The following is a 13,926-nucleotide window of genomic DNA, read 5'->3' on the forward strand; positions in this document are numbered from 1 at the left end:
TTATCTTAGATAACCTAATAAACTCGGAAATCAATAATATCTGCCAATCAGATAATACTTTCCCCAGCGCGATACGTATTTACTACTTTTTATTAGTAAAATATGGGTTTAAATAATACAGACATATAAACGAAGTACTTACAATAAATCCGCAATGCACGATAATATTTAAAATTGAATCTCTTAACCTGAAGAAAGAAATCGCTTTTAAACATATTTTTATTTATATAAAAGAACAATTATCTATACTTCAAACATATTTTTATTACATTCTTGCAGTTTACTAATTGCAAATAATTGTTATAGAATTTATTAGAATATTATTTTTATAAACTATTTCATAACAATATTCATTGTATTCTGACCTTTCTTGTAGAAAGTTAGTTTGCAAAAACACCATATGTTTAAATTACATGTTATAGAAATACAATATAGATATTAGTTGTTTTTGCCCGAGCGAGAAATAAATCAAAAGTGATCAACATATATTTAGGGGCATTCAGTTCTCAATTATTGTCTTGTAACTTGGATGATACATTTTACATTATCTTCCTTTACGATATTGTTACCATTCCATTTGATCCGACTTCGAAACTATTATAGCCGTACTATTTTAATTATTTTGTTCAATCATGACAGAAATATCTTATTACAGTGTCCAAGAAATTAGTCGCGGCAGAAAGAGTCCTGTAAGCTGGTCGCAAAAAGTACGACACCAATGGCAAAAGTCGCCAGTTCAAGAAAATAAACAAAAAGGTTAGTATATTTACTTTGGTATAGTTACAAAATCATTTACAAACTGTTTCCTTTGTTATATATAAATATACGAATATCTCGTTATATTTTTTCCGTTTAGCGCCATCTATGAATGAGAGTGTCAACTACGACAACGTACAGTTTCAATTATTATGTCATATAGATCACCACAGATGGCGATGCTTGCAGTCAAAACTAACGATTTTGCCAGAGTATCTAGAATTTAGTATATAAACTGATACAACTGATGTAGTGATAATGCTTATTTTTTTTTAAACATTAGATTCTTTTTTTTTATAGAAGCGTTAAGGCAAAACAAGCTCTGCCCCATTTGATAGTAAATAGTAACTCGCGTATATTCATGCAAAGTATAACACTTCACGTTATCGTATGCCGCCCGTAACACAACTCATTCGTTGCCATTCCAGAGCATTAAGATCTCTCCATATCCTATAATTTCACTGTTTTATCACACCCATTAACATAAACATCTTATTAAGCAAACTGCATGGCGGCTGAAATAGTAGAATCAAAGATACCCACGCAGACAAGTTTGTACAAGTCCTACTCCTAATAGGTATTACAGAAATGTAAATAGTCGCCAATTCGATTTGATCCCGATTGGATTCATTCAAATTCTGTCGGCCTATACGAAACCAAAGCAGTCGGCTTACAACAAATTGCGTAAAACATAACAATGTAGCACTCAACCTACGTACAAATTCCTTGCGTACAACGGTATTTTAAACTTTTTTTACGTAAGTACTAGGTGACCTGGCAAACGTTTTGCCTTATTTATTTATTTTAAGATTCGTATTTTATTTGTAAAACGTGTGTGATTACCTAAATAGATGGTAGGTACAGCATGAATTGTCCAACATGTTTAGCCTAGATGACATACAGAGTACTTTAACGCTACAAAAAATATTGAATTTAAATATAATTTAAAAGAACAATGTCGTAATAATATAAAAGTAACAATATAAGTACATATAAAATAACTCATAACTGTTGTAACTGGCTAATCAGATATGTATTTTATATTCTAAATTTGTATTTGAATTTATAGTTCTTTTATATTACATTCTTGTTTTTGATACTTCAATTCCTTCATTCTATTCTAATATGTTAGTATTACTATATTTTCTCCCTTTACCTAGTCTTTTTTTTTATTACTACAACAATAACAAATAGTAAATTTCGTTAAATTTTATCTTTTAAAAAGCCTGTTATATTATAAAAACATTTATCGATTATTAATGTCTTAAATTTGTGTTTAAATATATTATTTGGTAAGTCTTTTATGCATTTAGGTAACTGTTATTTATTTCACATTACTATATTACACTTACACTTACACGTGTACACTTAGACTGTGGAAAGAACTACCTGCCGAGGTTTTCTCATGAGACTACAGCATGGGGTTTTTCAGGAAGGGTATATTAGGGTTTCTTAAGGGTCGGTACTACGCACGTGATACCCCTGGTGTCTCAAGTGTCAAAAGCCTACGGTAACCATTTACCACCACATGGGCCGTATGGTAGTTTGCCACAGTCATAGAAGAAAAATCATTAATATTGATGGCGCTGACGACGGCAATCTGCCCTTAATAGGTAGGTAGTTAATATAAAATCTAGTACGAAACTGTATAACATACCTTACATACTGATGATGTAATTCCCATAGCCAGTTGTTAGGACATTCTAACCGATCACATAAATTATGTTTAGTTGCTGTGCACCACAATTATGAATGTAAAGTGTTATGTTGTAAGTTCACGGACGTAGGTGCGCACGCGCCTATCGTGGGCGACTTCTAGTCGTTGCCGGATATCTTTATTTGTACAAATGCATATTATACATTTACCGTAAGGTTTTTATTCGTATGACAATATTTTATACTGAACTAAAAAAACGAAAAGATACAAAATGTTTTTCATATCTGTGAAAAATGTTGTCATTATAGTACACCTATACAAAAAAAGTAAACCTATTCAACTAGTACAATTCCGGCTTGTTTTACGAATCTTGTGGAAAGTAAATGAGATGAACGATTGTGATCGTATATTTTTTTGTGTTTCTCAGGACTGTTTTTAAAATAAACCGATTTGGATAATTCTGTTTTATTTGTTAGCTATAGTGCTTCTCGTGTGGTTCCAATATCTGTCCGATTGTCTTTAACTTATTCTTAACAATGTGATTGAAACTTCTCAATTGAAGTACTGCTAGATAATCATAATAATATGACATCCTCAAGAGGCCGAAAGTTCTGTTAATCAATAATTTCGATTTGAGTTTGCAGTGAGTTTTTCGTGGCCAGAACACGGTATTATGCATCCAGTTTCTAATCCAGCGTGTGGAACCACACTGCACCTTGCTTTGTATTGAAACAAAACGTTTTTGCGACAATTATAGTAATTCACTATTGTGTATCTGTATCAGAGTAAAAGTCGCTTCAGCTTTCAATGGCATTCACTTTTCTAATGTCTCACTGTCAGCTAACCAGACTGGTTTTGTATAAAGTTAGTGACTTGCCTTAAATGTTTACATAGTCTAACTTTAGGCATGGGCGTTTAAACTCTGCACATTTTTGTTTTTTATTTTTCTACCAATTTTAAATGTATTTTCTTTATAGAATTGTCATATATTTTTACTAGCTTTTGCTCGCGACTTCGCTCGCGTTAATTTATCCCTTTAGGGGTGGAATTTATCAAAATCCTTTCTTAGGGGATAGGCTACGTCATAGTGGCTTTATGCAAGCAAAGTCCCAGCCCGATCGGTTTAAAATTGACGAAGTTTCATATAAACTTTCATCCCCTATTTTATCCCTTTGGGGGTAGAATTAATCAAAATCCTTTCTTAGCATATGCCTACGTCATAACATATACCTGCAATCCAAATTTCAGCCCGATCCGTTCCGTGGTTTGGGTTGTGCGTTGATAGATCACTACGTCAGTCACCTTTGAGTTATATATATTTAGATTATTGCCAACTTTTGCCTTGCTACTGTCTGTATCTTTATTATAAGTATCTACCATTTTCAATCCATTGTTTGATTTATATCACGCATAAAGTCTATGCTATCGCCCACAGGTGTGTTTAGAAGATTGGTTCTTTGGATGAACTCAATGTATCATCATCGCACCCAACACCCGCTGGATCCAGCCAATGCTAAGAAGTTCCCACTTTACCAAATTTTAGGAATATATAACATAGCATAGTTGTTAGTTACAAAAATATTTAAAAGAGTAACACGCAAGTTTCTTTCTCTTTTTTCTTGTAATGAGACAGCTTTCCAAATGAACTGTAGATCACAAAAATAGGTACTCATGACTTTTTCATGAATTCAAAAGAGCTTAAAGTTAAGTTTATTTCAATAATAATTTTTCTATTCTATATATTCTATTATATTATAGAATCCACGACTGGAATGTGTAAAAGATGATAGGGTAAGAAAGGGAGTAAATAACGAAATGACTGCGAACAGGGATGAATGGAAGAGAAAAACATATTACGCCGACCTCAAATAAATAAGATAAGGAAGAAGCAGATGATGGTGATAGAATCCACGGAAATTGTTCCTAAAGGAATTAGGTCACTGCAGTAATACGCATTATTTTTGTTCAACAAAGTTATCTATTAATTATCTCCAAATTCCAACTGGATATCAGTGATAATCCCACTACTCTGACAATGGAAGGGGAAACGCGGTTGTTTAGTTGATCAAGTATACCTACTTATTATGAAATTCACATACCAGTCTCGGAGTGCAATTGTCTAACGATTTGACAGTGCAGTCGAGCAATGTTGCAGGCGTTTGTTTAGCATATTAAAGAGACTAAAACAGTACAGAAATTCCTATTTAATGTTTAGAGTAGGTCCGTATATCTATTTTTCTTTCTGTTGTCTTTGATGGACCCCAATGGCCGTTATTTTCTAGTAAATTGTATGTTGATACAACTACTTTAGAGTAGGTACATAGTCACCTAGTTTAAAGTAGTCTAAGATCATGTAAAATAGCATTAGTCTAATAAATTGCATAATAAAAAGGTGATTGTATAGCATATGTAAATTATATATATCTCAATGCCAAATATTTGCCATTTATTTTGTGATGTATATCCATTTACATAATCGCATGCAAGAATTTCAATATATACCTAATTTTCTTAAAGATGAAGTAAAACAGCACATAGTTATTATATCATTGCATAGTTACTATATACTGATTTTGTATATCATATTCATATAATTGACTCTATGCATGAGAGAAACAGTTTACATTACGAAATTATTAGAAAAAATACAGTAAAACCTAATAAATGATTTCACACAGTATAATAATAAGTGACTTCTATGCTACTGCATTAAGTGCGAGCTTAGGAATTACATACATAATACATAAAAAATAAAAGTACAGGATCTTATTAGTGAGTTAATAATAATAAATATAGCGTACTAAGATCCCTTGATTTTCGTAATTTTTCTTCCAGGAATTTCATGTTGTCTTTCTTTTTCGTTTTCTTTCTTTGTCTCCGTTTCAAATCTACAGCATTTAGATTCTAATACCCTTTAGATTAGATTTTATACTTACCAATGCCATAAGAATCATCATCAAATAAAAGATTTTTTTTCTGTTTCTTTTCTTATCTATATTCATGTGGCGAAGCAGCTATTGTTAGTACTTATGTACGAAAGTAGAACTTAACCTTTTTAAACTGTACCGTCAGCGTTGTCAACATTAGTTTCAAAAATATGTAAACAAATCTTCTGACGTTACATCAACATATAGTGTACGTTGATGTAACGTTCCAATATTTTAAACAGCTGTATCAATGTTCAGTGATTTACAAATTATAACTTGCTATTGTCCGTAGCAACTCAAGTAGACTTCCTTATTGGGCGCGCGCAGCAGCGCAGGCGCACCCACCGTGTCCATAAGCTATTGTCCACGCAACAGAGAGATTTGCTTATCTCGCTTACACGCGCCAGCTAGTTGCAATGGTATGGGCGGGCTTTTCACTAAATGGTCCAAATTGTTGTGATTTTTGCAGGAAAGGAGAGATAATGACTAAATTAGCTACGTGAAATAAATTTATTTTAAGTTTATTAATTAATTGACTACTTACTTCAAAATGAAAATACAGCAATTCTCAAAAGAACTTAAAGCTTGTTGAATATTTTTGCATTTAGTGCATTATTTTAATATGTTTTCAGTTTCAAAGAAACGAAGCGATATATAAGACTTAATTCTCTAAATAAGTAATAATAGAAATAATTTTCTCATTCCAAAATACTAACACATCCTTCTTAACTTGGTACAAATATTTTAAATACTATTTGTAAATAAAATCAATATAAGACATTTTCTTGCTGCGACGGCCGATTGACGTTGAGTTCAGACTAGAATTAAATGAGTTACAAGTTACCATGACAGCACAACATGTGTCGCTAGCCGTGAATCTAATAATAATCATAATAATTATACCTCTTCAATATTAATTGTTACGATAATAAGTAACTAAAATATGTATTTGATTCAAAGCATTTCATTAACCTACCAACGGTCAAATCGGAGTTTATTCCTCTAGTTTGCTTGTACTTAAATAATGCGATAAAATACTAACTGGATCATACAAAAAAATACTCAAATGATCTTTGGTTCTGTATCAAATGAATTTTCACTATCACCGTCGTGGGAAAAATTGGCCTGTTCAAACCGTGCTTGTTATTTACCAAAGAAAACGGTATTTGTGGCAGCTTGTTCACCATTCTTGTTAGTTTGATACCATATATATTATTGTAATATATTTTGACTTTCTTGTGAGCCCTCTTGGGAAATGTACATAATAGCTATGTACGTTAATTATTGATTTTCTTAGGAACCCTTTTGGGGTATATTCATAATACATATAATTATTTCTGTTTTTATTGAATAGTTATATAGTGATCTCTCACCAGTCACAGTAATCTTATTATTTTTCATTCAATACCAGAAAAGCAATAAAATATCATACAGTAAGTAGATTATCAAAGGACATATATCACGCGATGGTACTTGTATTTTGAGCGTGAGGATAATATTTACATTCTACGACCTTTATTAATAAAACAAATGATCCGATCTATACAGAATTCAGTTCTAATAATTTTTATTGCAAACCGTGACCCCTAACTAAGTCATATTCTATCTACAATGAGATGATGTTAACACAATTTATAACTTTATTGCCAAAGTTTTACGTATCCTTATCTAATAATTATGCTACAGTACTCGTAATATTATAAAAATAAATATTCTGCAATCTATATTATACTCATTCTATTTATGTACTAATATCAGACTTAATTTTGTCATTATCGTTGTCGCATTGCGTCATAAATAAGTCTAGTTCACCTTCGCCGTTTATTCTTCCTGGTCGACAGTCGATGAATGAATAACATACATTTTCTATTTAGTGCAGTCTTTGATCGTTAGTTTCAGCAGTGACGTTATCCAAGGCATCGATTACAATTTTCGTTTGTCTATCCCTTTTTACTTACTTCACCTGTGCCAGCAGGATAAAGAAATTACTAAGAATACTATTGTTGTGCTAATTGTATAAATTGTGTGGAATATTTTTAACGCTTTCCTAAGACTTAAATTGTTATATCACTAGAAGACAAATATGTATAACTCAAAATCCTATTATGTAATAGGTTAATATAGAAAATTTTATTTCTTAAATTTATTCGAGGTTGTGCACGAAACAGCTTATCTTAATCAAAGTCACTTTTTTGCATAAATTTAACATAATCTCTTCTAAAATGTGTAAACAGTGTTGACATAACTAGTTCTTTATCGATAAAGATCATACACAAGTTTAATGTCCACGAAACAAAGGAATTCCTCGCCACGCACTGTCATTGTATTATTCTCACGTTGCTCCGTGCACAAGTTATGTTACTCATCCTTGACCGTAAAAGAAATAAGTTATTGAGCATTACAAACATGCTACTTGAAGTAGACCCTTTATGGATGTTGTAGCGTTTGAATTTGCTTGGCAGTTGGTTTCAAATTAGCAAGTAACGTGATGACTAGTATCATTACATCAATGTAGATGTTGAGGCATGTTCCAATCCAATGTGTTCCCTGATTATAGTTATTACTTTGCTTTACTAGTCCGTATTTAGTATGATTATCATATGTTTTTTCTATAATCTACACGATATATTCAATATTTAAAACATTTATGAAAGTTTTCGTGAGAGATTAAAATCTGTTTCATCCACACGCGATATAAACTGTCTCGTATACACAGAACACAATGTTCCGATAAAAACGCCATGAACTACTGACACTATGCTTTAGAAATCTGATTATGCTGTTGTTATTAATGTAAAAAAAAAAAACCTATTCCAACTTGTCTTTTGATTCAAATACCTACATCTTCAAACAGAATTAAAGAAAATTCCGCTACAGGCAGAATATAAATAAGTAGATATTAATGTGATTAGAATAAATACTTAATTATGTGAATTTTTTTAAGAATGCTTACAATGCTCCGATTACGTCGTCCACTTGTTAAATCTAGTATTAGGGTTGTTATTTTTGTTGAAATACGAGTAAACCTTATTTATATGTCGAATAATATCACTAACACTAGTCGCTAGACTAGAGGTGTTTTAGAGTGGATACCGCGAATCAGCAAACGGAGCGACCAACATACGTCATAATATGGTTTTTTTTAGTCCTAATTAAATAAAACAATGATGATCTTTGTTTAATTGGCATTTTTTTATAAAACACTAACCGATGCTATCTCCAATTATTCAACAATAACCTTCGTTGAGCAACTTCACGGATAGCCCGTCACTCAGGCCTAGAGTACAGCCTGAACAGAATACAAGTTGAGACAAGCAGCAATGCACTAATCTTTGCTAAACTTTCAACGAAATCCATTGCTCAATGTACTCGCACAATCAAAATGTTGGATTAAATCGAACGTGGGATCAATTATTCACCCGTTCCACTTGTGGCGACTTTATTTACATTATGTCACTAGATAGACACGAACGAGAGCAATGTTCCAGATTTCTTATGCATTACAATTAGCAATCGTTTACCTTCTGTTGACAGATTTCTAGCTCTTGTAGTAATTATTTTACTAACTACAACGTTGACTCTGGTATCTCTTATATCGCTATTAGTCTGTTCAATTTATAATTTATGGTTTAATTGATAGCGTATTGCCCTACATTCGTAGCGGACCATTTGAACCAGTTCTGCATAATGTAGTTCTAGTCGAATTAGTTTGTTTTCTAGTCCAGATATTTTCTGCGATGCTTATCTCCGATTAGATTTGTCTTTCCCAAAATTATTTATCGTACTTTGACAGAACCGTACTTAACTTAATTAAATTTAATCCACTTATTTAAAAATATATAGTGTGTATATAATATATAGAGGATGTGTCCGAAGGGTGGTACTTAAATGGCGAAGCAACTACACCTACACATTTGCTACAATAGCCGCAAAATGCTCGCGTGGGAGAGGGACGGCCGGTGAGTTGCACGGCGTGTCTACACGAGTCAGCCCTGCGCCCGCGCAGTTGGACGGACGCGCGCAGCTATACCACCCCGAGAGTGAAAGTGACATGTTCGTGCTTATAATAATTCCTCAACAATAATTAATCGCGTAGCGTCATTAGTGATAATTTAGTGACTTCTTTAGTGCTCATTATGAAATCGTTACTATTGTTGAATTTCACAAGAATGTGCCAATGCGTTTGTTGTCGAACCGGCCGGTTTCTGCTCCTATACCTGATATCATCTCAGTGCCAAGAATAGCAGCATTTAACAGAAACTAACTATTTGCTTTCTATTGTTTCTTTCTCACTAATTGCATATTATTTTTCGTCATACTTCGTTTCGGTTGATTAAACTGATGTTGCCAGGTTGATGATGCCAATTCTTAGTGTTGTTACATTTTCATGCGTGCTTGTAATCAATAACCCTTATTTATATGACCAAAATATGCTTTAATGTTATGTTTAATGAAATTTATTCTAATTGAATTTCTACTTTGTAACAGACTTCATCGTTACCGTTAGGTTACTATTTGTCGCATTTATTATTACTTGTTATGGCGTTTCTTAAATCAATAAAACTCTTTGTTTATCGTCAGAATTGTTGTGTTGAATTACCAGAGCTGTTACTATCAATGCCATTCAAATGTTAATTGATACAGTAAACGGAATTTACATTCACGAGTCTCTTCAACCTGCTGTGTATTCAGCAAACTAGGACCGTGACGATAGATGGTAGTACACTATCATTATTCTACTAATCATCGTGCCCAGTATTATCCTCAATAATGTGACGAAATAGTTGACTTTCTATTTATTTCGTAATTTGTACCGTTTATTGCATAGTTGAATTATTAATATATCCTTTGCCTGTAAATACTAATTGTAATCCCTAATGATTTAATCAGTTAATGTATTATATACATATTGTCCTTAAACTGTAGAAACAATGCATACGTTTTGCATAATGATAAGTGATTACCATGCTCTACTTACAAATGATACTTGAGCCACAGATGATTGTAGTAACAAGAAATGGTAGGATTAGTGTATATCACAATTTAACGCTGTGTATCTCTTGATATACTTATTTAAAAAAAAAATATCTGGATGCTATACTACTCGATATATTAAAGTGATAATACAAGAATACATTGAGTTAATTGAACACTCGTGTCTCCTTCCGCGGAACCGATTATTCGCTATGCCTACATTGTTTCGCAACCCCGCAATGCTCTGATTGCCATACACGTTCATATCTCATGATTTTGTAACTGCACCATAATCTTGTACTCACACAATACTTGTACAATGTACTTATATATTTGTTTCTTTGACATTGAAATATATACCAAGTGATATATTTGTTGATTTGACGTCATAAGAAAAATGTCTTAACGACAAATAACGTTTAACGAAATTGCTTTTAACATTGCCTTTTATATAGTACAATTTCACAAAGCCGTCCAATAAAAACTGGCACTGACCAATGCCAACTTTGCTCTTGCAAATATGACAACTTGGTACAGTTGTAATAAAGCGGCTTTTAACATTGAGACATTGAAAAAAATGGTTCTCAATCCACTATCGTTGGAAACAGCGCCAATGGTACCAGTCGACCCTGAGACGACGAGTGGCACAGCTGCCGGCAGCTCAATTTGTTTTTTCTTTAACTTAATCGACTAAGGAAGTTAATCTATACTGATTTTGCTATATTTTTGATAAACGTCTTGTATGAAATTAATAATAGTAATGATACATTTAGTGAATTTAAATTAACTCTAATAATTGTGCGCAGGCTATATTTATTCGGAAATGTGACGCAGAAGTGAAGTGATATAGTGACGCATAGTGAAGTGATAAAGTGACGCATAGTGATGATGAAAAATGATATCGGAGAGGCCTCCGGTGACAGGCGGTGTGAGACCGCCAGTAAGGCCTCGAACTTTTCGAAGGAATTGCGGCGATCAAGGTGCTCTAACATGACCTATCAAAATATTCCGATAATTAAAACACATAGACCCTTCAAGTCAAATCAGTTCTAATTTAGATCAATTAATTTTATTTAACCTTTTACATATATTAATCAGAACTTTTGTTTATTTCACATTGAGAATGCTCTGAATAAAAATTGCTTTTGATAAGATTCTTAGTAGATGACGAAAATTGCAAAATACTTGAAAGACGCGACTAAGCGTGAACTCGTGACTTCAGAAATCCATAGTCATCAAAATTCTTTCACAGATGACAAAAGAGGAGGTCATTGTTGAAATTAATTTGAGAATCTTTAGGGATAGATTTATATAATGCATTTGATATTATCGATCATCTTGGTATGGGTAGGTCATGTAAAACAACTAGACATTTAAAAAACAATTGTAAAGTTGTACAAGGGACAAAAAATGAATGCACTGTAATGTATTTGAAAGAAGGAATCATATACATAACACAGAGTGTATTTCTTAGGCATTGGAACTCTAAATATAGCTCTATATATATATATAGCTCTATTTGGTTCCAAATTACTCAAAACTTGTATACTATAGACATTAGACAAACACTGAAACAAACGTACTCATGATTTTTTTGTAGTGTCCGGGATCAAACCTGTTAAACTGATACAGTACAAAGATTTTCGATAATAATTGCAGAACAAAGGCCAGCTAACGAATCTAACTTGACTTTTGATTAAATTTATAATGCAATAGATAAATAGACGTTGCTAACGGTAATCATGATTGCTTTGATCCCTACTTTAGTTAACATTTCTCTCTTTATTTCTATACTAGCTGTTACCCGTGGTGCTGCTCGCGTATACTGCTACTTTATGTTAGACATACGGGACTGATAATTGAACTGTGCAGCAAATTAGTTTGAATCTTTCAAATAGTTTTTGCTTGAAAGTAACAAATGTACATTCATTTTCAATGACTTTAGCGTTTCTGGAATTGTTATCTCAATTTGTCTTCTTTTGTTTGTACGCGTATACTTATCTATTCTAGTCAATGCGCTATCCTATAATGTTTCTAGAGTTGCTATAAGAGATCTCTTTTCATATAACAGGGTCGCCTTTGTACATCTCACTTATGTATTTACAATTTCATTTATTTTTGAAAGAATATTAGGATATGATTGGATATATTCAATTAATTTTAACAACACCTTGATCGTCTGCCATTATTATAGTATTTGTGACGTCACCAACGAATGTATACATCGCCACAAGTGTGAAATCACCGCACTACTGTAAAAATGATGAGGAAGCGAAAGTTTTACCTCGAAAAGTGGACATCGAGGACAAAGTGAGACTGATAGATGTATTGGAACAGAACTGCTGGCTCAGCATAAGGACAGTGCTGAGGGCTGAAGAAGTTGAAACACAGGATCTCATTGCATTTATTGGTAAAGATCTATTTTCTGTTCGAGCCCTTTTCCAAATAGTAACGTTTTATGATATCGATTTCATTAATATCGATAATATTAAATATATATTTGTGACATTCAGCAAACTGTCTTCATTCAATATCAGTGTTGTTGTAAGGAATACTCCCCATTTGATGCTGTAGCGGTTTAACACACCGTTTTACTTTAGATGGTCGGGGGTTCGAATCCTCGCATGGACCACTTTTTTTAATCCAATTGGCAATTAAGTTATTACTTATCGTCTATTAGTAAAAAAATGTGATAATTCCTCAGTATACCTATCGCACACCCAGTATTATCAAATGAGATAGTTCATTTTAAAAGCAATTGCATTAAACAGTATGAAATAATTTTATTCAGATACTTAAAAATAAAAAACTTAGCTTTAATCACTTGTAAAAATCTATATAAATATATATATGCGGTCATCAATGATATTTTATTATCAAGGTTTGGAATTGATTTAAATCGTACCTCGTATTGGTTTTATGAAGATCTGTTAGAAATGCCTAATTTGATACTTAAGTTATATCTAGAAATTTCATTATTCTTTGAAATAATTTATATTTTTTTTTCATGTATATTCAATCAATATAATTTATTTCTCAAATAAATACAGTCAGCATAAAATTATGTAACTCATCTCTTTACATAAAAAATGTGTATGTAATATGCAGTGAATTATAATATTGTGACCGTGATTTTTAATATTAGCATGCTAACTGTGTCAAGTCTACTTTGTAGCTAAAATTATTCAAATATCAAGTTTGCGCTTAGAATAAATCTGGTATAAGTATTCGTAAATATACGTTCATGAAGAGATAACATAAATAAATTTAGAGATATAATTCGTAACTCTTCTTATTTCATAATTTTCAATTATTTTCTAGAAAATACTTATTATATTTTCCTAGAAATAAAAAATAATACACAAAATTCGAATTTCGAATTTATATGAATTGAACAAATAAATATATAAAAAAGTATTTAATGTGAATTGTTTATGTGTGTGTGTAATATTTATGTTTTCTTATTATAAGTAGGTACAAACACCAATATCATTCACTAAATTTACTTAAGGAAAAATAGCATATTCGGTATATTCACTGTAGGTACTTCTAACTTTATAAAAATTTTGCTATATATTTACGGTTTTCAATTTACCAATCAAATTGTAATTT

At 32.0% G+C, this 13,926-nt stretch overlaps 1 protein-coding gene across 6 annotated transcripts in view; it reads left to right on the plus strand.

The window, feature by feature from the left end:
• Nucleotides 1-13,926, plus strand: part of LOC131854611 (ephexin-1) — a 66,638-nt gene that overhangs the window by 18,331 nt on the left and 34,381 nt on the right. For 4 of the 6 annotated variants that reach the window (XM_059205731.1, XM_059205732.1, XM_059205734.1 and 1 more), the window contains exon 3: nucleotides 656-756. In XM_059205731.1, coding sequence (XP_059061714.1) covers nucleotides 656-756 — 101 coding nt within the window. Of the gene's footprint in view, nucleotides 1-655; nucleotides 757-9,309; nucleotides 9,394-11,087; nucleotides 11,295-12,508; nucleotides 12,725-13,926 lie in introns of those variants that run through there. The other 2 variants (XM_059205735.1, XM_059205736.1) reach the window with 2 other exon arrangements.

Source organism: Achroia grisella, unplaced genomic scaffold (assembly GCF_030625045.1).
Source record: "Achroia grisella isolate CSIRO2021 unplaced genomic scaffold, CSIRO_AGI_Agris_v1 utg1241, whole genome shotgun sequence".
Classification (NCBI taxonomy): Eukaryota; Metazoa; Arthropoda; class Insecta; order Lepidoptera; family Pyralidae; genus Achroia; species Achroia grisella.